This window comes from Nasonia vitripennis, chromosome 1, assembly GCF_009193385.2.
Source record: "Nasonia vitripennis strain AsymCx chromosome 1, Nvit_psr_1.1, whole genome shotgun sequence".
In the NCBI taxonomy this organism is placed as follows: Eukaryota; Metazoa; Arthropoda; class Insecta; order Hymenoptera; family Pteromalidae; genus Nasonia; species Nasonia vitripennis.
In genome coordinates, this window is record NC_045757.1 from 12,813,120 (window position 1) to 12,833,513 (window position 20,394).

The following is a 20,394-nucleotide window of genomic DNA, read 5'->3' on the forward strand; positions in this document are numbered from 1 at the left end:
AATTAGCGAGTCGCCCAAGCGATGGATCGAAAGAGAAAGTGCGCGCGCGTCGCAGATGAAAAAAGATGCGCGTCGTCGGCGGGTTATGGACGATGCAGATAGGATATCGATTGATTGCTGCCCGCCGCTTCCCGCTTATTAATTGCGCGTATAATCGCAAGATCATGGGCGCGCGAGCGTGTGCGCTTGTCACAGTGCTGCGAGAGCGCGTCGGTCGTCCGACGATCTCATGAGTTTGCCTATACACAGACTCCGTAAACGACTTTGCAGACATTTTGTGCGCGTCGGGTCTCGTGCTCACCGGCTGACCGATAGCAGGCCGGTAAGTATTCTGGTACGCTTGGCGTCGGGATAACAGCGGAATTTTCGGTGGGCATAGAAGCTTCAGATCGGCGATCGATTTTTCCAAAGCGCGCGTCGTCCCGCGTGTCCTACCATTTTGGAGCACACGTCGCGTATAGCTCTGTTTGTTTGGCTGATTTCGGAGCCGCAGCAGACCGGAATTATAAGTATATAAGCAGGTCGCGTCAGCGCTGCGCGTGAACGGTCGAAGGCGTAACTTGTCGCGTGGTGAAAGTATACGCTCTGCACACAGGACGTTCGACGTAAAAGGGCAACGAAAATCGTCTTCGCCCGAATCTTTCCTATCAGTTTAAGTACTTTTCCCATCATCGCCCACGGTACGAACGCCCTTTGTCGCCATCTGTTTTACGGCGTGAAGTCCCGTGGATCGATCCCTCCCGAGATCCATACGAAGCAGCATAATCAAGCAGACGACATTGAAGGATTCGAAAACGTCAACATATCGTCATTCCGGAAAAGCATAACGCACCCACGCACACACACACACACACCGTACCGCACCTGCGCCCCTGCATTGTAAGTAATATATCGGTGCGCGTTCGCAATAGTACACAAGATCGCCGCTTGGGTAGCGCTCGGCGCGCGCACACACACAATCTTAGCGGGGGGGCGCACCGGCACACGCCACACATTAGCACAGAGCAGTAGCGTCAGCGGGCAGGATTTCACCTTCCACCGCTCAGGCGATATATTTTCAGTTTCGCGCCGGGCGGCTCAGCGTCAAGACGTCTCTTGCTCGCTTATTCGGCAGACCTACATAGGCAGAGACCAGCGGCCAGAGCGTTATTCAAGTGCAACCTAGCTACATAGCAGCAGCGGCAGCAGCAGCCGCCGCCGCCGGGGGCTCGCTCTGCGTGCGCGCGCGCACAAAACACGTCGTCGCAATATCTCGTCGGCACTCGGCAGTACGCTCGGAGGGGACGACTACGGCGCGCGCGTCGACCGACAGAGCAGCACCGCGTGCCGCAGCCGCTCTTCGCATCGCAGTAGGCTGGTGAGCTGCTGCAGCAGAGACTACTCGTGCGCTTTTCCCCCGGAGCCGAAGGAAGGTGATCCGCAGTTTCCCTCGCGTGGCCCTTCAGGAGCGAGAGAGGAGAGAAGAACGCCGCTCGCAGCTTCTGCACACACACAGGCAAGTACATTATATACAATGTCTAACAAGGCGAGCGCGCGCGCGGCAGCGCTTATCGCTGCAGCTCCTCTCGGCGAGCTTCGAGCGTTGTGCAGCTCTTGCGCCGCTCTTTAATAAATCGTCCATTCGTGCGACGACGAGCTGCTGCCCAGCGCGCGCGCGGAGCTGTGTGGCGCGCATATATATATACAATACATACGCGCGCTACGTGGAGCGAGAGGGAGAGAGAGAGAGAGAAGCTACAAGGAGCCGATGCGCTGCGGCCGTCGGCTGGTTTTTGCATCTAGATCCGCGCGCGCACACACACGCGTACAGCCTTGGTCCTGTATACCCATGCGTTGTTTCCACGAGCATACCTAGTGCTATGCAGAGAGAAAGAGAGAGAGAGAGAGAGAGAGAGAGAGAGAGAGAGAGAGAGAGAGAGAGCGCGCGCACGCTTGAAAAGCCGCGCCCGCCGGTGTGCCGCCAGTACTATACGAGTCGACTGCTACTTACTCCTCTTCTTGCCGCGGCCGTCGTCGCCGTGTGCCACTGCACATTCAGCTTCGATTTTTCCGGCCCCAGACGAGCATGGCGCACCTGCTGCTGCCGCAGCAACAGCAGCAGCTCAACCTTTCCCCGATACCTATAGCTCTCGTGCACGTCGCAGGTATACCCGTGCGCCGAGTGCGACCAAGAGGCGGCGGGAGCTTATCGACATTTCCCGCACGCCGCACGCCGCGAAAACCGCTCTCTGCTCTGCATGTGTGCGCTGTATATAGCTAGAGACGACAGCGCGAGGGAGAGAGAGAGAGAGAGAGAGAGAGAGAGAGAGAGAGTTGCTCGGTAGCCCGTCGTCTCAGGGCCGCTCTCTTGCGCGCGCGAGCTTTCATCTCGGCTACGAGCGTCCGCGCCGCTTCTTCTTCGTTCCTTTTTTTTCAGCCGCGTTCGCGCGCGCACGGCGTCTGCTAGTGTCCGTCCGTAGATTGTTGGAGCGTGCGTGTTGCTGTGCGGCGTGGGCGACGAGTACGCGTATACTCAAGAAGGAGGAATCGGTGCGATCGAATTCCTCTCGATCACTGCGTGCGCTAGCGCGCGGCGCGCGACAGAGCCGAGCGAATATATACAATATGTATTGGTATTTGTGTACACAGACGCGCGCGCGCGCGCGACGCGATTACGTGCGGGTGTGTGCACAGCGCGTGCGTTCGAGATCTAACAGTTTTCCGACCTCCTTGCGCCGCGCTCTCGCTTGTTGCTCGTTCTCCCCCGTATCCGCGAGCTGGAGTATTTAAACTTCCTCGAATTTCACGTGCGCGAAGAACGCGCGAGATTGGCCGCGTTATCTGGCTCGCGGCTGCTTTTCTCTCGCACGTGCGCTTTTCCGCGGGCCGACGTAGAAAATTCCACTTTGCCGCGAGAGTGGCTCTCGCTTCGAGGAGAGAAAAACACACAAAGCTCGCTCGGGGCGCGCGTGGCAACGCATGCGGAAAAATCGTCCTACACAGGCCACACACGTGTAGAGTGAAAATAGAAGAGGCGGCGGTGGATGTTGTACACTCTCTCGTGCATTAACCGCTCGAATAACCTCGAAATCGATCGGATCGATGCGCTGCGTGGAATCTCCCGTCTGTACGGCATCTGTGGCTCGCTTTTGACTGTGTGAAAAGCGCGTCGTTGCTGATGTGTACCACTCACTCAGTTCTCTCTCTCTCTCTCTCTATCTCTTGATGCATCGCGTTCACGACGAGCGTCGAGGAGACGACTTTCGCGCGAGGGACGATCGGCGGCGCAGCTGCGGCATGGCTGCTCTCCCTCTCTGTGTCCGTGTAGACATATACCTATAGGCTATGCCTCATGTATATGTAGGTACCTACTGATTTCGGAGCGAAAGACGGAGCGGAGTACAGTGCACATGTGCACGTCGCGGCACTGTTGGTCCGTCGCGGTTCTAATGGAGTCGGAATGCGCGTGAACGCGAGTTGAGGTATTCACTTGCCGCAAAGTGCCGGGGCTGCTTCGAGTGGCTCAGGGAGATTGCGGGGGTGGGCACTGGCTACGCTGACCGGAGATAAAGCTCTCGAGTGGCATCTGCGCTTTTGAGGTTAGCGACACTGTGCGGTGAGTGCATCGGAGCTGTGCGGACATCTCATTTGCCCATCGCCTCCTATCAATCGTTACTCCTCAGTGATTCCTCGTTCGCGGGTGTTTCTCAACTCAATCGAATTAACGCGCGGCATCTAAATTTAATTCAAACAATTTCCCTCGGCTCCAACAACTATTCACCGACGGGAAAAACGACCGTCCGGTACACCGCGCAAAAGCGCGCGGTCGGCGGCGCTGACGCGACGCGCCGAGAGCGTATCGATCGTCGTCCCTAATCGAGCGCGCCCGGGATGCGATCTCCGCAGCAGGCAGTGGAGCGCGAGCGAAAAGCTCAATTAGCGCGCGCGATAACTCGCGCTGCTGTTTCGCAAGCCCATAGGCGATTATACGTATACGCGGATAGGATATTGTACGCACTTAGCGGCGCTGATTCATAGCCGATATAATCGTTTCCCGTTTCGCGCTACTGCTAAAGCGCGTACACTCGCGTCGCTTCTCATGCTAATGCGTAGCGTCCTTCGTACAGACGCAGGGGCTGAAGCGTTCAGCCGAGAAATTCCCTCGCAAAGTCGATTGCTCTCGCGCGAGAATCTGCGCTCAGTCGGAGTTTTATTTAAAGCGCCGCTCGCTCTCGCGCGGTGTACGAAGAGGAAACTCGCTTTTACAATGCGCGATCCATGCGACGAGATTGCGCTCGAGAGCGCATTGTGTAATTAGTCGCTCAACCGAGCTCGGGATTATTACTCTCCGGCGCAGGAATGAGGGCCCGTTGTGTGTGCGCTCTGCGGCCGGTTTCTCTTTGACCGCTTCTACAGGTACCAATACAATGCTTCTCCGAAAAGTACGTACGCTCTCGGTGAGAAGCTAGGTGTATACCTGTATAGTATACAGTATAGGTATACCGAGAGAAGCGCGCTCGGCTCCCGCATCGCCATCGCCCGCGCGCGCAGTGAATCAGTCGCAACTCGCAATTGGATTTCTCGCCTTTGCATGCCCGGAGCGCCATCTTTATTTCGCCGAGCGTAACTCGGGCTGCAGTATACGTGACCTCTCACTCGGACACTCGGCGAGATGAAGGAAGGAAGCTTCGAGGGAGTGAGGTTTTTCAAGCGCGTTGCTCTTGTATATACAATATTTGAGCAGCGACGCCGTTATCGCATTCGAGCTGCGAGCGTAGCTCCGCGATAAGCGCGAGGGTATTTTTGTTTTGGAGCGCGCTGACGCCGAGCGGAAACGCGAAACGGCTTTGCTTGCGCTTTGCGCGAAGTCGTATAGAATAGATCGACTCGATCTTATGTACCTATAACGATGGAACATTTACAACTATGAGCTAGTTCTCGAGTACCACCCGACGCCAAAGTTGCTAACGGAGAATTCGCTCGTTACCCCCATCGAGAGCGCGCGCGCGACTCGCCTGCGAACTTCGCGCATCAAACCGCACGCGTAGATAATTACTAATGACGAGATTCTCGTTCTTGCTTTCAGGTCCAGTCAAACCGTCTTGCCCGAGTCATCATCGTCATCAGTAGAAGCTAGGATGGCGAGCACTTCGGAGAAAACGACGGCGGCGAAGCGCGCGGTCGACAAAGCTGCGCGCAAGGCCGAGAAAAAGCTCCAGCAGCAGCAGCAAGCCCAACAGCAGGCGGCAGCGGCTGCCGCGCAGGCGGCCAGTCAGATGAACAACAACCACGAGGACAGCTCGGTCAAGGTAGTGCACGAGGAGCAGATCCTCGAAGCGATCGACCAGCTGCGCAGGCGCAAAGCCCGGCCGGATGCCGACCGCATCTGCAACTACTTGCTACGCAAGTTCTCCGTCGACGCCAGGGATACCATTGCTGATCTCCACCTGCTCATCGAGAGCGAGAAAGTCATCCAGGTCGACTACAAGGGCAACACCAGCTACAGAAATGCCTCCAAGTGGACGAGGCTACAGCTCTACAAGAACAGGCCCGAAGGCTTCGTCAAGGAGAAGATCAATTCGAGCATGGTCGCCAGCGCCGTTGCCGAGCTCGTCATCGAGGAGCCCGATTACTTGGATCAGGGCGTTCCTGCTATCAGGTATGTCGCTTACTTTTTTTTCAAAAACAAATACGCCCGCGAGAGGAAAAGTTCACTCGTATAAGGGGGTTAGCTCCGCGATGATTTGCTCGAACGATTATTGCGTTTTTTTATTAAGCTTGCGCGAATTTTAAGGATGCAATCAAACTCGCCTAATGGACTTTTTCTAAATACTTTGTTGCAGAGCCCTTCTGACTTGCAACGTAAAAATACAACTAAAACAATAGTCCCCGAGCCGGCCGGGTCACGTGTTCCGTTCCATCGCGCCAAGAGCTTATAATTCAATTGTCTCTATTTACTCTTTATCTACAGTGTCTGCATCGGGCAACTGGGCGCTCTAGCATGCACCTCTGATATTATAGTGTACTCTGCATACATCATAGGCCATGGTGTAGTAGTACCAACGGGGGCCAGCAGGACTTTCATAGTTTTTCAAGTCATCCCTGTTGGCACCTACGCGCTAGTGTGCGGAACTGCATGATAATAATAATAATAAAACGCGTCGCAAGTTTAAATATAAATGTCGAATTAACCTATACAATAAAGACAAAATGCGCTCGAAACTGCGTTTGCGTGTATATATAGACATACCTACGTATAGGTAGTGTTGGGGGGGGGGGAGGCTGTCTCTCTGAAAGTATTTTTTGTGAGTTAGCGTTTTTCTCTCGGCGCGAGAGGATCACTTTCAAAAGTACTGCGTTGAACTGACTGTTTTTGTTTTTCGTTGCGCACGTAAATACATGAAAAGTTATAGCCGATCCTTCGTTGAAAATTACAAGAACAAATATGTAAGTTGCTGGTTTTGTTTTCTTTTTCATTATCAAAACGTCCAAGTGGCACTGAGGCGCACAGCTTTTGTTTTATTCGATAAGCTTAATTAATTTAGCGGCTAGGTTATGGTTATTTAACGCACTGAGATCGGATTACGTAAATTAATTGTAAATAGTTCATAAACTCAATAAAAATTAGGCGAATCGATTTTTTTTCTCGTCTTTATCTCGGCAAAAGCAATAACCGAATCCGCGTACATTACGTCACGTATTGTTATTGTCATCGACCCCAAAGCTATAACAACCCTTATTCGTTTGACTCCAGGTTAGTCGAACAGCTGTTAGACGGTGTATCGAACCCTACCTCAAGGCGAATGGTCGAGGACTTTCTGAGCAAGGAAGTCGCCAGCGGCAACCTGGCACGATTCGTCAACGGCAACTATTCACTCGTCGACGGCAGCCACATGAGCAGCAACGGTGCCGCAGCTCCGCAACAGAACGGCGAGCTCGCCGGTAAGGCCAGAGGCCCGAGTAGCAGCATCACGGCTGCCTCGACGCCCTTCAAGGAGGCCAGCAATCCCTACGACCTCAACGAGTTCGAGGAATTTGCCTCCGAACACGATTCCAGTTCCAACACGCTCAAGTCTTCCAGGCAGACCAGCCCCAAGACTGAGCTTGAACCGATGAAGAAGGAAGAGTGCTACGAGATCATCATGGGCAAGAGGCAGGCCAACGAGGAGGAAGACAAGCAGGGCAAGGATAGCAATGGCAAGTTGAGCAATGGTATTCAGAAGGATGAAGATATCAAGCAGAATGGAGGAAGCCTGAGCTCTCCGTACGTGGAGAAGGAGGAGACAAAAAGCACCGTTGAGGCTCAGACTAATTACAGAAAGTCCAAGACTGAGCGGAAGCAGAGGCTGTGTGTGAGGAGTGATGACTCAACGGATATGTTTTTCAATTACGAAGACTTCAGAAAGAAGAGGACCAATAAGGAAGAGAACGACAAGAGAGACGATGGCAATGATAGACTCAGCGAGGATGGAGAAGCTGAGCACGATGCTGGTAGAAGCTCGACCAATCCATCTCCCACCCCTTCAAATACTAATGCTGGAAGCTTCCGCAGTGCTAGAAGAAAAGTAAGTTGTCACAAATAAGATACACGTATTCAGATTTGTCTGCTCTGAATCTTCTGTAAATAAAATGTCATGTTCATGTATTTTCAGAGAGCCAAGAAAGTGTTCGATCCATCGGATAACATGGTTGTGAAGAGGAAGCGAGGAAGGCAACCAAATGCATTAAAAGCTCTACTACAAGCACAGCAAGAAGCACAAGACGCAATGAAAGCGGCAGCGTTGAAGGAAAGTCCCAAAGACCCCAACAGGCATTGCAGTTTGTGTTCAAAGGACAAGCAGGAAGCTTTGACAGCATGCCGTGATTGCACCGTCAGAGGTAGGAAATCGTTAACAAACATGCTTTCGTCTTTCTGATCAATTCTATTGACAGTTTTTTAATGGTATGTTTTTCTTTTATTACAGCACATCCTTCTTGCATATACACACCAGAAGAAATTATGAACAAAACGCACACAAGCTGGCAATGTGAACGATGCAAAACTTGCGTAGTTTGCTACGAAACGTCCGAAGCGGTGAGTATATCAATAGCAAAGCAAAATTATTCTCTAAACAAAGGCACATTAGTAATCATATTTTTTACTTTCGCAGGGTCCTCTAGTTGCTTGCTATTCTTGCGATGATGCTTTTCACTACACCTGTCACACACCTCGTATTCCAGTATCCAAGGCTAAGTGGAATTGTCACGAATGTAGCCAAAAACAGTATAAACCAGCTCCTCAGCAGAACTCCAATTCGAATTGGAATAACAATTCCACAGAGCATCAATCAAATAACATACCGCATCCGATCTTGAGTCCTCATGTCTCGCCCGGAAGAAATGCACCAGAACCCATGGATGATGATATTCCTAGAGAAGCAATTGATCCTAATATACCTGATGCATCTGACTGGACTTCAGAGCAAGTATATCAGTACTTTGCTAGGCTGTTTCCCAAGGAGGCTGAGATTTTTAGGCATCAGGTAATTTATAATACCTTTTTATAAAAAAAAAAATATATATAGAAAAGATTAAAGTTCATCAACGCAAACGAAATTGGACAGACATTAACCTACTTTTATGCTTCTGTTTTTCAGGAAATTGATGGACACTCATTGCTACTCTTAAAACGATCTGATGTGCTTGGTGGACTGGATTTACTGCTTGGTCCAGCTCTAAAAATTTATCGTCACGTATTAAAATTGCAAGTCCGAAGAGATGATCCTAAGCTTTATTGGCTATAGAATTAGCATTATTTTATATTTCGAATATGCCTCACCTGATCACAGCTCTTATGAATTTATTCATTGCAGATCACATTATTTCAAGTTTTATTCATAACGTTCTCATTTCATTTTTATAAATACTCTCAAAAAAATGTATTAAGCTTGTAAATATTGCATTACATAGTTTTAATTTTTATTAGTGCTAAATGTTAAAGCATTAACTTTAAGTTTATTATGACATAAGTACTTAGAGGTACTTGCCATTTTTGTGATACCCTTCCACAGTAGCCAGGGTACATAAAAAGTCTTTGTATTATACAAACAAATGTAAAAAATGATTAGAATAAGGAATGTGAATCTTGTAAGATAAAAAACATTTTTCACCTAAAATTTTACGTGGGTTCTTTATTCAGCACTATAATATCATATCCTTTTAAAATACAATCAACTACAACATGAATAATTTACACTTATCCAATCAATCAAGTTTATAACTTGAAAAGCTGTCCTAGAGTTTTTAGCTTATTCATCACACAAAAGCAAACAAAAAGCCTATATAATCACAGAATGTTGATTTATATCACATTTTTAATTCGCCGACTTTAAAATAAAACTAATTAACACATAAACTAATCCATTCGAAAAAGATTTTTGAAAAAATATAAAATATAAATTATTTTCGTTGTTTCTTATTATTATTATGACAATTTAAATATATTCAACTATTTGTTGAAAAAAAAAATCAAGTCGCAATCCATTATTCCCGAATTATTTAATAAATATTTATAACAAGTGCTTATAAGTATAATAGTTCTATAGCTCTAATGAGATAAACAAAAAATAGTGTGTACCTATAGTTCTTACAATCCGTGAACCACGCGTAAATAACAATAGCATATTTCACATTCATATCATGAAAGAATGTAGTCTAATTTTTAACATACAATTAGACCTACATGTGTTAAGAATACTGCTGGACTCCCATGGGTATATCATAACAAGTAGTATGGCTACTTGCTGAGATTAAAAGATCAATCAATATTTTTAAATATCTTAATTATTAAGACAATATAATATTACATGTATGTTTATGTAGACGAAACTATTTTCTAATTATTTGTAATTATAATCTTATGTAAGAATTGTATACAGAAATTTAAAGTCTTTTTGTAAAAGTGTACTCCAGCTGCTTTTACGTTTAATTAATGCAGGGAAATTTTTCAAAATTTCATAACACAATTCTTTCAATGCTTTAAGTAAATATAAATCGTTAAGTAATATAAAATATAAATATTTCTTGTTCGTGTCTTAACACATACATTTTTTTTGCCTCCAATTGAGTAATTTAACATATTTTGTTAAAAAAATATAAACACTTTTGATTCTGAACTGATTTTATAAATTACAATCATTATATTACATCTGATAAGAATTTGATTAAACTTTTGCTTCTTTAATTAAACCTTTTAAAGCAGTTGCATTCTGTGATAAAAGTTATATAGAAACGACTTTTGGATCTAATTTTAAACTTGCAAGTTGGGATCATTTGGATCAACAACTTCATGATATTTAGGAGGTGGTTTCTTGTACAAAGGAGCCTCATCAGGCAAATCTAAAATAATCTTACTTGGAGAGCTTAGTTTGACTGGAGTTATCTTTTCAATGGTATCAGTCGTTTTTTCTGGAGACAGGCATAACCAGAGGGCTGAAAGTGCTGCAGTAGCTATAGCAAATGCCAGCAGCCAGCGAGGTATTCCTGTATGACGAGAAGCACACTGAAGCCAGTCTGATCCTGGTAGAGATGGTGATCTCTCTTCTGATACAACATTATAATCCACCGTCTGCAAATTATATTTTATTTACTTATTTTTAATTTGAATCTACGATTGCTTGGGTAAAACATGTTGAATGCAAGTCATTACCCCAGAGTCAATAGGGACTGTTTTGAAGTATGTTTCTGGCAATTTGAACCCATTTGAGTCCCACCATTCAGGCAGTATCTCCTTACGAAGACCAGGATCGGTCAGAATATCATTTTCAGAAATATCAGGAGAAATCAGCAAAATATTAGGGCTAACGCCATCGCCAATCTGTATGTGCATAATCGAGGCAAGCGATACAGTTCCCCGTTGGTTTGCCATGGAAGCACAACCAATCCTGCATGCTATCATATCTTGCAGTACTGTGTATGCCTCTGTACATGCTAAACAATTAATATCAATCATTTGATACAGTTATCGTCTGCTTTCAAAGATAAGGATAATGATCAAGTTGACTTACAGGAATAACAGGCATCAAGACTGTTGTTAAGATTGTTGGACTCAACTAGGTCCACCAAGTTGAAAAATCTACATCCTCTCTGGCAGCAGGTCGTAACATACTTACCCTCGGGATCGATCTCTTTCTGTTATCAGAGTAAAACACGCAATTAGCATACCCGACAAGCCAATGTCAAAGTTCTGAAAGCAGCGAGAGTATGTACGAAATGTCACTTACGTTTGTTATCGGCAATGGTGCCTCCTTGCAGACGTTGACACACGGATTCTCCTGGTGCTTGATGATATTGTAAAACACTTCGGCGTAACTAAAATTCACGACGGCAAGAAGCAGAAGTGACAGAACCTCTTTGTTCCTGCCCATTTCGGCGATCGACAAAAGTGCACCGGAATATCAAAATTGTCGAAGAAAAAAGCGTCGCACAACGGTTATCGTTAGATTAGACTAAGTAGACTTCCTTGGCCATATCACGGATAAAAAAGTGAAAAACAATATGCAGAAGATTGTGATAAACTCAGCCGACTTATAGCGACGTAAGTATAGTGTGTGTACGGTATAAACATATAGCTAATATCTGTTATAGCTATATATATTAGTATCGTATATAGCACATACATGCACTTGTACTTTTCTTATAGGTATATCTAGAACTTGCGATTCGTGAACGAATATTATATGGGCTTAATTTGCTCTATCTGAGCAAGTGTTTTTTATAATTTGCTCTGTTGTTGTACTTCGTCAACTAAATATTATATTAAAGTTTGTGACTACTCGAATCGCTCAATACAATTCATAAAAAAAAATGCATTGTCGATGAAAGCTTTTACTTGCAAAATGTTGAAACTGGTTCTAATATTTATAATTTAATATATAAATAGATAACTATCAAAAAAATATATCAACGCGCTAAACACCATAAAATTTAAAAGTCCTTAACTGCAAAGTAGAAATACACACGATGATAGATTAAAATGTACTGAATTCGCGCATTATATTATTTTACTCGTACGATTTTCCTGAATAATAAAAAATACCTGATTTTATACGGGAAAAGTCCAATAATAAACACTTACCAAAGTACGCTTGCTCCGACCAATCGCACACAAGCATCAGCGGAAAGTCAAGAGACGAACGGCGCTAGAGTAGTAAAATGCGACGCACATATCAAACCGCATGCGAGTTAGACGAAGAGGCAAACATAATCGCGATTCGCGACTCAGCTGAGAAAACACAGTCAACACATTCCGAGGCAGTAAGGCCGCGATTGGACCAAGTCAGTCGCGAGCGCGCTGTCAAGTCTAGTGTATATGCTCTCCCCGTCCTGCACCCCTTCGTCGACTGTTTTTGTTATCGTGTACTTTTTCCGTGCACAGCCGCTTTTGCGAGAGAGAAAAAAACCGCGAGTGCGAGTGAATAATAGTATGCAAGAGGCGGCGATTCGACTAAGTATGCTGAATTAACGAGTTGAAAAGGAGAACAGAGAGAGAGAGAGAGAGAGAGAGAGAGAGAGCGAGAGAGACGTGCAGCAGTGTGAACATACACGCTTGGCGGCTTATTCGCGACTAAGGACAAGCGAGAGAAGGTAAAATTGGCTCGGGGTGACTACTCTTTGTCTTCGCGAGAGAAAATTTCGCTCTTTCGTTTTTATTGCGTCGCACTCGGAGGATCCACCGAGGTTGGAGAGTGTTTTAGATTGGAATCGGCGAGACTTTAGGTGCTAAGAGGCATGCAGTGGTATATAGTCGTGACGTCAGTATCTGTCTACTGCGCTGATTTTTCTAGCCGTCGGGTGTCGCGTGTTTGTATGTATACAGAACGCTGTTTTGGCAATATTTTGAAAACTCGTGAGATTGCAAAAATAAACGTTTACGTGGATCTTCGGCTTTTTTGGTCACTGTACATACATATATACGTAGTTCATTGAAATTCGGGATAACGTCAGGATATTTGTCGTAAAGTTTTAGAATATGTTCATGGCAAATTTTTTAAATTTACAACTCTATTTTTTCAACTTGCTCACACTCGTTTTTATAGTATCTTAGTCTTGCGTCTAACTAAAAGTTTTGTCCAAAAAAGGAGAGATGGCTGAATCTCCATCTACGGAAAAACAAGATAGCCTTGAGGACAGTTTGTCTTCCGAAGAGTGGACTATTATTTACAAGAAGGAATCCAAGTCTAAAGATGCAGCTGACGAGAAAACAGACAGTGAGAAGCCTGACGAATCCAAGGAAACCATGATTTCTGAAGATGCTTACAAAGTAAGAAAGATCAAATATATTTTTTAGTTTTTGGTTGTACTTTGAATAAGTTTTCTCAAATCACCAAGTAGACAATTTATATTGGCATATAGCTTATCAATGTAGCGATGCTAATATTGGTATTAAATTTAAATAGCCTTGACAAAGAAATTATGTAAATCTAATCATTGACTCCTTGAACTCGGTTGTTCTTATACATTATGCATAGAGTTTTACACAATTTACGAAGGAGCTTCTTTAACCTCATTGCTTTTAAAACACAAAATTAATTCAACTTACAATACTTTTTGAATAACAGGTGGAAGAAAGCACCAAAACAGAAGCAGAACATATTGAGGAAGGAGTGGAGGCTGGTGAAAAAGCAATTGAATCGGATGATGTGTCCATATTATCTGACGAAAGCGAACCAGAGCATGTTGTTTTTGAAGAAGGGCGAATTGAAAGGATAGAGTGGCAAGTCGAAAGAAAGCCATCAGTACAGTCAAGGGCAGTAGCTCCTACAACTCAATCGGTAATTTATTTCATTTTAGAAACATAAGCAAGAGACATGAAATTATATTTAAACTTTTTATTTTTAATGAATTGATTTAAATTCTTCATTATACATATTCTATCACTTTCATTTTCCATGTTAATTAAAAAATCGCTAACTGTTTTAGGATGGAATCATAACAGCAAATGCCTTAATTACATGCTCTGTAGTAGCCTTAATTTTTGGAATCATAATAGCTTGTCAAATAGTAGAGTTTCGAGCAGACAAACCAATCAGCTATACAGGGAATACCGAAATAGAAGACAAACTGAGAGAATTAAGTGGAATAGAAGAAAAATTAAAAGAATTGAATGATGGTATGGGTCTATTTTATCAGTTAAATAGTATCCTTTGTTGAATAAAATATTTGAATACAATGATAATGTATTATATTGTTTGAACAGTGAGAAATGCTTTAGAACAAATTCAAATAAGTATGCCTGAAATGAAAAATTTAAAGGACCAACTTACGTACCAAAAGTATGAAAAAAACAAAGCATCTCATTTAATTGAAGATTATAAGAATTTGGAGAAGCTCAACTTGCAAAATCTTTTAAATCTCAATACTCACAATGATAGATTGGAGTTGCTTGGAACTACCTATCAAAACTTTTGTTCAACTATAAAAAGAATAAATTCATCCAGCTCTGCAATTGAAAATGAACTATGTGAGACGCCCAAAATTCTTTCAGATATGATTGTTTTTAAGAAAAATTTAAGAAAAGCCTTTCAACAAACCCAAGACATAATGTCACCAGAGAAGAGGTTTGTAGAATAAAAATATATTTATCTACTGAAACCTGTACAACATATTTCTAATAAAATAACTGTTTATAGGATTCTTGACGATGCAGAGAAGAAACTCGATTCTGTGTCTGATTCTTTGCTGTCTGAAATGACAGTAATGTTTTCAAGATTCTCGTTGAAAGTACAAGAGCGATTGAACAAGTTTGGATATAAATTAAATAAACGACTATGCTCCATGAGTAATACTGGAAGAACTAATGACAAATTTTTTAACATTTTACTAGACAAGGACTTTTATATAAATAATTGTAATGAGACTTCAAATGCTGATGCAGTTGTACTTGATTCAACAACAGATATACCTTACAAAAAAGAAAAAAATCATGGAATGAAAAAACGATCGTATGAAGAGTTAAAGAAGAATGGTCACAAGTATGATTACAAAAATTCAAAAGATTACAAACAAATCAAAGACTCTAGAGAATATCATTCTGAGAAAGAATACAATAAAGAAATCTATATAGAAAAAAGTAAGGGAGAAGTGAAAAATGGTAATAATTGGAAAAATAATAAATATGAAAACAAAGACAAGCATTCAGATGAAAAAAAATATAAACATGAGAAACCGAATGAAAATTTAAAAAATGAGAACAATAAAAAAGTTAAAGAGGAACGTGAGTTTGAAAGTTTTTTAGATAATAAAGTGAAAGAGCATCATCATGATCGCAAATTTGAATATAATCAAAAGGACAATGACTATGATCGTAAATCTGAAAATCATAAAAAAGAACGTGATTATGACAATAAATTTGAACAATACAAGAAAGATAACGATTTTAACAAGAAATTTGAACATAAGAAAGAGCATGGATTTGATCAAAAAGTTGAATACCACAAAAAAGATAACTTCGACCGTAAATATGATCACAACAAGAAAGAACGTAACTATGATAAGACATTTGGGAATAAAAGAAATTTCGTTGTTTACGATGATGACGATTCAAAGTTCATAATTTTAGAAAATGATGGCGATGAGTTTGTAACCAGTAACGAATTTCAGCCAAAGTTCAAAAAAGAAAAAGAATTCCCTCAAAGACCGGACAGTTACAAAGAATCTAAGTATACAAAGTACACAGGAAACGATCGTAAAGACAACAAAAAGGATAAATATCAGCCTAGTGGCGATTGGCAAATGCAGAGGTAGGTATTATTATAATTGTTGGGGATAGTAACTGTGTCTCTGAATTAAAATACATGGTTATATACCCAACTTATTTAAAAGACAAAATATTTTTGTAAGATGTATTTAGAGCTTGAAAAAAAAACTTTTTTATAGCAACAGCATATAGCACCAACAATTTGTTTTAATTTTTTTCTAGAATATATATATATATATATTATATGGTTTAAATAACAATTTTTTTATTTTCTGTGCACAATGCCTGTTTGAATTGATTATTAATATTTTCATTTTCATTTGTGTGCATAATGATCATTAAATCATGTTATCAAGACTTGAACATGAAGCATTACTATACATTTAAAAAATTCTTTAGTAGGTTTCTAAGCACCACGTCTGCGCTATAATCACCATCATCAGAACAGTCGAGTTCTACTAAGTTTATTAAGAACTCGATTGTCTAACTCCTGGCATCACTCACGTTTTTGCTGATACTTTGCTTTTGTTTTTCTGTGTGTGTAGGGGCAAAGCCCGCGAAAAACTCCGGAATTCTGATTGGTATTTTGTCCGAGCAGATTCGCGCCAGAAGGCGAGGATCGTCGAGGACAACAACGATCTGGAAGTGGGGGAGGAAGCTCCTTGGAGTCCTCCGCGGCCCCATAAAAAACGTCAGCAGCATGACCATCATCATCGAACCGAAAAAGACAACGATGACCATAGCCAGAAATCGCAAGCGCGATGTCCCGCCGTGGACAACCTGAGAAAGCGAGTATTGAGGACAGTCGGTCGTTCCTGGGAGTTTTTGAACGCGAAGCTTCGAAAATACTTTTGAATTATTGAAATTGCATGTAACGGTGTTTTATTGATTACATGACGGATTGTTTTGCGATCTCTGTAAACGAGAGAGAAAAAAGATACACATAACTACGTTTACAACCACACACTCGCATACTAGATGTATTATTCATACTTTTTCTAAGATCTTATAATAGAAGAGATATATAGCTAAAAGAATCGTCTTTTACCGCTTGTCGTTTCTTAGCGACGACGTGCCGCTTGTAGCTAGCTACGTGCACTGAAAGAAGATTCATTAGAATTCGAAGATATACAATTGAATTGTTGATTACAAAAAATTTGTTTTTATTTTGGATACTTTGTTCATACTATAGAATTATTCAAACTTTTGTTAGAAACGGTATATTTGATTTTAGTGTAGCTGTGTTGTTTGAAACAAGAACGAAATTCAACTGATGATGAACATTATGTATTATTGGACCAAATACTTTACTAACTCTTTGATAATTCGAAAAATGAAATCAATGTTTCTATTTCAAACGACCACTCGCATGCTTTATTAATAATAAGGAGATAAAACGCGTTATCTACATAGAAAGCGGCATAGATTAAACCAGAGGAAGATTAATAAAGAAGTTACGCGGAAATAGATATTTTTGTTCCAAGTTTGTTTATATAGTCGTATAATATATAGTTTAAGAAACTGTTTGCTGTGAGACGAAGTAGTTACTTGTTTTTAAGAGTAAAGAATTTTGTACATTAAAAGCAATTGATGTAAAAAAATGTACATGAAGTATTATAAATCTGTGAACTAAACTACTCAGTCATTTGAAAAAAAAAAAATAGATTGCAAATCATTACCGAATCGGCGATCTTCAAGAGTGTTTTTTTCATCGCGATTAATTGTTATTGAAATTTTACGCGCTTGTATAACGTTACTCATATAAAACTTGTAAAATTCAATAAAATTGTGTTATTGAAATATATATTTGCACTTGAAAAATTTTGTTACGATATTTAAATTTTGTTCCTTAAAGACCTTCTTCCCCTGTCATTGAAATAAAGACTATCTAATTTGTTAATTATAGGTTAGTAAATTGTAACATCGTGATTTTGATAAAGAGTATATTGGAACTTAATAAACAAAATAAAGAAAACCTTTCAAATAAAAATGTCCAAGAAAAATTCACTAAATTTTACTCCAGAAATGTTCAAACTGAATTCAAACTTTTATTTGGATCAAGGATTTTTCGAAAAAGAGTCTCATTTCGAAAAATCATCGGAAATATCAAATTTTGAAGTCACAGTATTTTTGAATAGGCTGATTGGAGTCTTCGATGTTTTGATGACCAAACTGGAATTTGCTGTAAATCCGCGGAAAATACTTTTAAAACATAGCAAAATGGTATAACTTGTTTGTATTTTTAGGCAACTTTACCCTTCATCCTTTCACATCCGAGAGTTCTTGAGATTCTGAAGACACAAGATTTAAAGCAAATCGTATCTGCGTTTGTTCCGTTTTCGTATTTTCGAAATAGTTCTGAGGAAACTTCATTATTACGTTAGTGTTTTCAGTTATATATTTCATTAAAAAACATTGATCAAATTTGTAAATAAAGAGACTCAAATTTCAGAGTCATTGGAAGAAGGCGACTTACAAACATCGGAATCGTCAGTAGAAGTGAAAAGTCAAAACGACAAGGACTGCAGCTGTTCGCATGCATCATTTGAATTATGTGGATCTGTAAAAGATAACGCAAGTGTTTACAGTGCCGTACACGTATGATTATATGACTCATAATATATTTATTATTTACTTTCTGAGATAATTTAATTATTATTATGCTATCTTTTGTAGATCCTACATTCATATCCGCTGATTCGTCAACTGGCGAAGGAATCTCAAAATGACATTCCTAAATCGACTCTAAATTTTCTGCGACAAATCAAGTACTTAATGGAGTTCGTTATTTCTAAAGTAGAACTGCTGCCTGTCGAAGAAAGAGACAGGGAATTGCATATCCGTCAGGTTTGTAGCAAAATCAAGCAATCCAAAGATGAAATTTCTGGTACGTAAATTCAGGGTAACGATTCGCACTTGATACCTTCGTTATTCTTACATACTATTTCTTTTATTAATTTTAAGAATTGACAAAATCGCTGGAAGATCAAAAGCTCAGACATAGAACCGAAGCAAACGAGCTTTCAGATCAAGTCACCATTCTGATGGAAACCTGGCGAAGCATAAACGATGAATTCAATAGCCAACTCACGAAGACACTGTAATGACAAAATATTAAAATGAAAATCAATTCCGATATCGACGTGAAATTGGTATCTTTAATTTTAGAAAAGATTCGGAAGATAATTTAGCAAAGTCGCTGGCAGAGTTCAATGAAAGAATGGAAAATCACCAAAGTACTTTAGATAAGTTGAAAATGAAAGTGGAAAATGAAAAAGCAGAAAATCGCAAGAAAGAACACGAAGTCCAAGGAAAAAAGTACTTCTATGTTATTCAAATATTTATTGCAAGCTGGTTATATCGATATAAATAGTTTAATTACTTTCGAATATGCTACGTTGTTTTTAGATTTAAAGTTGAATCGCAATTATCATCGTTAATAATGAAATTCGACACTGAAGTGAGCGATCGACAACAATATTACGAGGAGTTGATGAAAGAATACGACGCTTTAGAAAAAGAGAGATTACAATTAATGGTTCTCATTTTTCACCAGTTTTTAACTCGTCTATAATTCTTTTCATTTTTTGCAACATTTTTATATTTTGGCAGGATGATATGGATAAACAACTCAATATTTACGATAATATTATGGAAGAAAAAGAGGAAAAGGAGTTCGCAGCTTATAAAGAAAAGTACACGAATTTTGTTAACAACAGATGCGCCAAATTGATACAACGCTGGTGGCGAAATGTATGTGCAAAGAAGAAAAAGAAGGTTTGTTCAGATTTAAAATAATTGTACATTCTTGATTTATAGCATCTGCTTCGTTATTGATTTATTATGTATTTGATTTTAAAATTATTTCAGGGAAAAAAGAAGAAGAATAAGCCCAAGAAGTGAAGAAAATAATTTTGTCAATAAAAATATTTCAATGAACTAATTGCTTTAGAATTATTTTCTTATTTCAAATAAAAGAATGCCACGAGGTTAGAAGTACAATTTATCTATATAATCAGATCTAACTTCGTTTCCAACGTGACGTATACAAAATATGTAGTCGCTTGCATGCTGCAATTTTCTTAGGTTAACTATCAGAAGTTGACATGAATAATTAAGCCATGTATACTATACAGTTAGAAACGAGCATTAAATAGTAGCAAAGCAATTATTAGCAACTTGGAATTGTGTAATCAAACGTCTCGGCCATGGCTGACGACGACGACGAGAAGCGGGATGATGACCCCCGTTTCGATTTTATCCTACAGTTTTTGCTAAAGTCGACCAAGTTGAAAATGGATCTCTGGCAAAAACTAAAATCCACAAATGATTACAAGGTATACTAAAAAGAAAGCCATCTTTTTCAACATACAGCTATTGAACAATCCCTGACAAACCTCTCTTCGTTTTCCACTTTAGAATTTGATGCTTAAATTCTTCGACACACCAACGGAGAACATGCTCTTGATAGAGATCTCACCACTGGCTTTGCTGATTCCCCACTCGTTTATTCAGCTTAATTTTAAATCCAAGTTCTGCTACTTTCTGCGACGCGAAACTGTACAGGTCACCAACGAAAACTGCAGCGTCGTACTCGTAACGGGAGAAGTGACGCCGAGATCTTTCGATGATCTCGCCGCTGTCGTAGAAGAGGTAAGTTGAAATGAGTTTCAAAGATT

At 41.2% G+C, this 20,394-nt stretch overlaps 6 protein-coding genes and 1 long non-coding RNA gene across 18 annotated transcripts in view; 4 read left to right on the forward strand and 3 right to left on the reverse strand.

Moving 5' to 3' along the window:
- Gr3 (gustatory receptor 3) overlaps positions 1–12,197 on the reverse strand; it is a 20,317-nt gene extending 8,120 nt beyond the window's left edge. The window contains exon 1 of the mRNA XM_031921993.1: positions 12,095–12,197. Coding sequence (XP_031777853.1) covers positions 12,095–12,131 — 37 coding nt within the window. The 5' untranslated portion in view covers positions 12,132–12,197. The remainder of the gene's footprint in view (positions 1–12,094) is intronic.
- Positions 1,025–9,134, forward strand: LOC100678755 (histone-lysine N-methyltransferase 2D). 4 transcript variants are annotated; one of them, XM_003426938.5, is made up of 7 exons: positions 1,025–1,495; positions 5,066–5,638; positions 6,734–7,544; positions 7,632–7,857; positions 7,944–8,053; positions 8,130–8,501; positions 8,616–9,134. In XM_003426938.5, exons 2-7 carry the CDS (start codon positions 5,118–5,120, stop codon positions 8,760–8,762), a joined length of 2,187 nt encoding a protein of 728 aa, XP_003426986.1. In that variant the 5' UTR covers positions 1,025–1,495; positions 5,066–5,117; the 3' UTR covers positions 8,763–9,134. The 4 variants fall into 4 exon arrangements, with proteins under 4 accessions (XP_003426986.1, XP_016840863.1, XP_032458201.1 ...); XM_016985374.3 differs by lacking the exon at positions 1,025–1,495 and adding an exon at positions 3,386–3,595; XM_032602310.1 differs by lacking the exon at positions 1,025–1,495 and adding an exon at positions 3,388–3,578.
- Tmem59l (transmembrane protein 59-like) lies at positions 9,125–11,582 on the reverse strand. The gene is given in 4 exon segments (NM_001142558.1): positions 9,125–10,585; positions 10,667–10,947; positions 11,025–11,148; positions 11,241–11,582. Coding segments are annotated over 4 exon segments (867 nt in total). The 5' UTR covers positions 11,385–11,582; the 3' UTR covers positions 9,125–10,267.
- LOC100678818 (uncharacterized protein PFB0315w) lies at positions 12,141–17,536 on the forward strand. Of its 9 annotated transcripts, none has more exons than XM_008210650.4 (8): positions 12,179–12,603; positions 13,098–13,279; positions 13,578–13,790; positions 13,939–14,128; positions 14,216–14,576; positions 14,649–15,499; positions 15,578–15,758; positions 16,261–17,519. In XM_008210650.4, exons 2-8 carry the CDS (start codon positions 13,103–13,105, stop codon positions 16,568–16,570), a joined length of 2,283 nt encoding a protein of 760 aa, XP_008208872.1. In that variant the 5' UTR covers positions 12,179–12,603; positions 13,098–13,102; the 3' UTR covers positions 16,571–17,519. The 9 variants fall into 9 exon arrangements, with proteins under 9 accessions (XP_008208869.1, XP_008208872.1, XP_032458200.1 ...); XM_032602309.1 differs by having other exon boundaries at positions 16,314–17,519; XM_032602307.1 differs by having other exon boundaries at positions 12,298–12,823; positions 16,261–17,536.
- On the forward strand, positions 17,435–19,717 carry LOC100679931 (dynein regulatory complex protein 10-like). Its single transcript, XM_003426954.5, has 9 exons — positions 17,435–17,899; positions 17,962–18,094; positions 18,168–18,313; positions 18,392–18,602; positions 18,680–18,815; positions 18,884–19,033; positions 19,124–19,253; positions 19,328–19,492; positions 19,586–19,717. Exons 1-9 carry the CDS (start codon positions 17,705–17,707, stop codon positions 19,616–19,618), a joined length of 1,299 nt encoding a protein of 432 aa, XP_003427002.2. The 5' UTR covers positions 17,435–17,704; the 3' UTR covers positions 19,619–19,717.
- Positions 17,744–20,283, reverse strand: LOC103316539. Its single transcript, XR_512446.3, has 4 exons — positions 20,113–20,283; positions 18,192–18,275; positions 17,972–18,082; positions 17,744–17,897 (listed from the first exon to the last, which is right to left on the reverse strand). It is a non-coding gene; the product is annotated as an uncharacterized LOC103316539 (long non-coding RNA).
- LOC100115883 (dynein beta chain, ciliary-like) overlaps positions 19,732–20,394 on the forward strand; it is a 19,053-nt gene continuing 18,390 nt past the window's right edge. Inside the window, exons 1-2 of the mRNA XM_008210642.4 lie at positions 19,732–20,052; positions 20,135–20,368. Of these exons, the coding sequence (XP_008208864.1) occupies positions 19,924–20,052; positions 20,135–20,368 (363 nt within the window). The 5' untranslated portion in view covers positions 19,732–19,923. The remainder of the gene's footprint in view (positions 20,053–20,134; positions 20,369–20,394) is intronic.

Coding starts and splice junctions, on each gene's coding strand:
- LOC100678755 (XM_003426938.5), top strand. CDS start 5,118: ATGGCGAGCACTTCGGAGAAAACGACGGCGGCGAAGCGCGCGGTCGAC. Junction 5,639..6,733: donor CAGGGCGTTCCTGCTATCAG/GTATGTCGCTTA, acceptor GTTTGACTCCAG/GTTAGTCGAACAGCTGTTAG. Junction 7,858..7,943: donor CCGTGATTGCACCGTCAGAG/GTAGGAAATCGT, acceptor CTTTTATTACAG/CACATCCTTCTTGCATATAC.
- LOC100678818 (XM_008210647.4), top strand. CDS start 13,103: ATGGCTGAATCTCCATCTACGGAAAAACAAGATAGCCTTGAGGACAGT. Junction 13,791..13,938: donor TAGCTCCTACAACTCAATCG/GTAATTTATTTC, acceptor TAACTGTTTTAG/GATGGAATCATAACAGCAAA. Junction 14,577..14,648: donor ATAATGTCACCAGAGAAGAG/GTTTGTAGAATA, acceptor AACTGTTTATAG/GATTCTTGACGATGCAGAGA.
- LOC100679931 (XM_003426954.5), top strand. CDS start 17,705: ATGTCCAAGAAAAATTCACTAAATTTTACTCCAGAAATGTTCAAACTG. Junction 18,095..18,167: donor TGAGGAAACTTCATTATTAC/GTTAGTGTTTTC, acceptor CTCAAATTTCAG/AGTCATTGGAAGAAGGCGAC. Junction 19,034..19,123: donor CACGAAGTCCAAGGAAAAAA/GTACTTCTATGT, acceptor CGTTGTTTTTAG/ATTTAAAGTTGAATCGCAAT.